Source organism: Glycine soja, chromosome 1 (genome assembly GCF_004193775.1).
Source record: "Glycine soja cultivar W05 chromosome 1, ASM419377v2, whole genome shotgun sequence".
Taxonomy (NCBI): domain Eukaryota; kingdom Viridiplantae; phylum Streptophyta; class Magnoliopsida; order Fabales; family Fabaceae; genus Glycine; species Glycine soja.
This window is the reverse complement of record NC_041002.1, coordinates 2,693,223-2,697,872: the sequence shown is the minus strand read 5'-3', so window position 1 is coordinate 2,697,872 and position 4,650 is coordinate 2,693,223. Positions and strand designations below refer to the sequence as shown.

Genomic DNA, 4,650 nt, shown 5'->3' with positions numbered 1-4,650 from the left:
TGGAAACTTACACAATATGGTAGTAACAGGAACTTCATTCTTCTGGTATTTTTCTTGTTTTTCTGCTAGTACCAAAGTAGTATATGTAGCCAAAAAATCTACTTGGTGTTTTGTCGTGTAACCAAAAATCCTCACCCTGGCTGTGCTATAACCTTTTCGATGAATGAGCAGCTTCAGTGCTACACTTTTTCCAAGAAGAAACTCCAATGCTCTACTAGGGTTTTTCTTTTGTTTTTGTTTTGATTTAAATCATAATACAACAACAAAGCGCAACAAAGACTAAGAAAAAAAGGACAATACCAACCAGGCATTATTGAAACCAGACCAATATACAAAAGGAAGAATATACAGATCCATACAAAGCAGAAAAAAGGTACTGTGCAAACAGACTAACTTTTCTAGTTTCAAGGTCAACCCAGAAGCCATCATCATCCAGCAAAACAACACAAGAACCCCTTTTCATCAACTTTTCACTCCTCAGAGTAGAAAAACAAAAAGAAAGCATAAAGTAGTGAAAAGGACAAAGGCGTGCTTAACCAAAACCAATGATAGACATGAAAATTTCAAGATTACTCGACATACCAATACTAAAATATATTGCCTTCAAATTATATATCCATACATAATAGAAGCCAGCCAGAGGCATACCGCATACTACATAGTAATTAAGCTCGAACAAACTAAGGCTGGTTAAACCTAGTAACAACATAACCCTAAAGATTAATTAGTTTCTAATTGAAAGACAACACCAACATTGAGAAGAGGCAGATTCAACCACCTCACTACATGTACAACTAACATTGAGAACTTGGGATACAGACACTGGAGTTGACAACAACATTGGCTTTGACACACTAATTATTTAAGTATTTTGCATTCTGATTGCAAAAGCATTAAGAAGCTCTTGGTACTGAAAAACATCTTCAACAACACAGTTCTCTGCATGATTCATCATGATTTGTTCATTCCCCAGAGCCATAGCCTGCACACTACTAAACCCATTAAAGGCGTCGAATTGCTGCATGGGAAAACCTTGATGATCAGAAGAAAAAACACCTAAACTGTCGTTCTTCAGAAACCCCTTCTTCGTGTCATCATCATAGCATTCTTGCGCGGTGGAAACAAGCGTTGATTCAGAAACAAGCGGAGGGAGAAGAAGCGACTCCTCCTGAGGGTTGCGAAAAGTCTCCATTTTTGGCAGACTCTCGCATTTATTAGGCTTCGTTTTGGGCAAGAACTTGTTAACTATCTCTTCCAACAACCCCGAATCCGAAGACTCTCGAGAGAAAAACCCAGAACCATCACCATCATCACCTTTTTCAGAAAAATTAGTTCCACAGTGAGTGTTCATCTTAACAGATGAAGAGCCTCCACAAGAATTGTTCACCGAATAACAAGGAACAAGAGAAGAAGAAGAAGAAGAAACACCAGGTAAAGACGAAAAAGTAGAAGCACCCTTGCTGTAAAACTGGTCGTGAAAGTTATGAGTAGTGGAAGAAGAAAGCAAAGAAGGGTTAGAGTGAACGAGGTCGCGAAAGAGAAGCATGTTGAGAGCAGAAGAAGAAGAGTTTCGCGGAGCTAAAAAGTCAACGGCGTGAGGCTGGTCAAAGCAGGTGGTGGAACCGGTTATGTGGCGGTTACCGTGGTGGTGATTGAAGACTGAGTGTTTGTGAAAGTTGTTGCTGTTGTTGAAGTTAGGTAAGAAGTGTTCGGTGGTGGCGGAAGAAGGTTGCGGAGAAGTTGGGTAGACGAAGTTGGTGCGAGCCTTGAGGCCGCGCATGGCTCTGGCGGCGCAGTCGTAGGCGCAGGCGGCTTCCTCCGCCGTGTCGAAGGTTCCCAGCCACCGCCGCTCCTTCGACTGAGGGTCCCTTATCTCCGCCGCGTAACGCCCCCACGGCCTGCGCCTCACGCCGCGGTACCTCATCGCTCCGCCGCCGTCTTCTCTTAAGGCCCTCTTGTTCACGGCGGAGGAACGCTTCGGGTTATCAGCGACGACTCCTCCGTCAGCTTTCGGGTCGGGTCCGAGAATCGGAGCTACCCCGTTTAGACGTCGCATTGCTTCCTCCATGTTATTATAAAATAGAAAACCAAAAATACTAAAAAGAGTAACAGTAGAGATACTTTGAAATGGGAGAAAAGAGGGATTTTGGTTTTGTTCTGATCTTGTCTTGAATTTGGTGCGTTTTGGTCTTATTTATAGAGAGCCTTGTGTGAGGGCCACACGGCTGCTTTGGCTAAGCTTCTCTAAATGCATTTTTAGAAAGAAAGAAATAAATTTAAGTTAATTATTAGTTAATTTATAAATATTTTTTCTTTTTTAAAAAAAATAAACTATATCAGAAAGTTCGTACAAATTGATTAATAGAGAATTCATTTTAATTTATAGTAAATTTATTTTATTATTTTTGTCTCTTAACCGCTTTGAAAGAGCTTATATTAGATGTAATTTTTTTTGTTTTTTTTTTTTTTCGGTTTTCTTGGTGGGATATTGGAAAAGTGATTGAATTAATATGCATGTCTAACACAAGAATGGATATGGTATAAGAGAAGAAAGACAAAAATAATGGGACAAATCTATAAATTTAACCGACTTCTTATTCCTATTTCTTTTCTCTGGATTAGTACTCAAGTTATTACTACTATTGTTGGGCCATGCTATTGACTGCTTTTAAAAAAATAGTAATTAAATAAAATATTTATTGAATTAGGATATGCTTTTATAATTAACTATTTTTAGTTACTTAAGTATGTGTATTAAATAATATTTACTTTCATTCCTTTGATCAGTTTGCTTCTAAAAATTATCATTATTTAATAATAAGCAACATTATTTATAAGAGTAACTAGCTAGTACTACATTATTATGATTTTACAAGTTTATAACATTATTGCTTGCCTTTTGTTTTTTATCACTTGATTAACTTATCACATACTAGGACTCCTCTCTCCTTTTTTATTATCTCTTTTTTTTATTGTATAAATATTTATACAATAAAATTATGTAAATACAATTTGTCAACTTATAAGGACGTGCTATGATCCAAACTTTAATGCATTGCTTATGGTTCTTTAATTTGTTGATAGTATAATACACCCACTCATCTCAAGACTTTGGGATTATTTAAGGGATATAGATCGAACTGGAGCACTATGCGTTTGATAGTTAGCAATACTTATTACAAGTTCTTAAAAAAAACATAGTTTAAGACTTTTTTTTTTTTGCTGAGTAAAGACTATAAGTGCTAACAATTACATTTTTTTAAAAAAAGAAAAAAGAAAAACTCCTCGGTCAAGATATTCAAGTCATACACATATAGAGTCAAATGTTAGTAATACATTATTTAGAATAATTTATTACTATTATTATTTAAAAGTTGAACGTTTGTCTCTTTTTTTCCTGTCATTATTTTTATTAGTTTGAAGGTAATGTCTAGTTAATAGAGTACAGTAAATTACTGGAAGACTTTGGAGGAACCCTGCATAATGTGCATGCATGACAGGATGATAATTTCTTCTTTGTCTGTCCTTGATCGCATTATACAGTGTTCTATGAAGCAGGCATGGATATATAGCTTTCTTAGATATCTTACTTTTCAAAAGAACATTACTAACCTTTATGCCCAATGAACTTTTGGCATCTGTATTTTAATAACTAGGCATAGTGTTGCCGGACCACTATATCGTCCTACAATCGAAGACTTTTAAAGGCCACTATTGTCCAACCCCTCTTGTGTGGCATTCTTTTCCTCGTTGAATCAAGATATATATATATATATATATATATATATATATATATATATATATATATATATATATATATATATATATATATATATATATATATACTGTTACCTCAAAAAAAGATATATACCCTGTTGAATCCTCATACAAACATATAATCGAAATTAATAAACATATCGTATTAATATATTTTTAACGAGTGATTCAATTAAATTAATTATTTGTTAATACTCATTCCGTATCCTATTATTTACTATCATTTAAGTTAATGTATATTTTTAAAATTAAAAATAATTACACAAATAAATGCATTCAATTAATTGAAAAAATTATATATAATCTCAAAGGATGAGTCAAATATGTAGCAAGGTAAGGTGTTGTATGCATCAAAAGATAAGGTGTTGTATGATGAAGATCCAAGTTTTCATTTGTTTTTTTTTAATCTTTGAGGTGAAGTAAATATAAGTTTTTTATAAGTGTTCTTTAAATTAAGAGGAAGTTTTTCTTGATTTGTATTGGGATATCATCTTCTCTCCTAAAACTTTTCAACACCAAAAGAAATTGACAAAATTATTCAAATTAAATAGTTAGAATGTATAAAAAAAGTATTTAAGCGAAATACCAATAAATGAAGATATATATTTTATAAATATCTTAAATTTTTAAAAGAAATAAGTATTTTAGTAGTACTATTATTACTCCTTTTTTCTATAAATTGTTTAAATATCTCAATCTCAATTTTTATTTTATGGAAGTGGCCACTGGATAGGTGGTGACTTGTGCCAGCTAATAAGCACACTGCAGTCCAGTAATAGTTATTGCCTTCGGCTATTCCCAAGACTGTGAGAAATGATACAATTCTGGGACGATGGGGGAATAAATCGCATTGCCTTTTTGGGTCGTGTAAAC

The 4,650-nt window shown here is 34.0% G+C and overlaps 1 protein-coding gene across 1 annotated transcript; it reads right to left on the bottom strand.

Annotated features, from left to right (window-relative positions):
• Nucleotides 1–608: 608 nt before the first annotated feature.
• On the bottom strand, nt 609–2,150 carry LOC114400504 (ethylene-responsive transcription factor ESR2-like). The gene has a single exon (XM_028363020.1). The coding sequence runs from the start codon at nt 2,066–2,068 to the stop codon at nt 863–865; it is 1,206 nt and encodes a 401-aa protein (XP_028218821.1). The 5' UTR covers nt 2,069–2,150; the 3' UTR covers nt 609–862.
• Nucleotides 2,151–4,650: the final 2,500 nt, after the last annotated feature.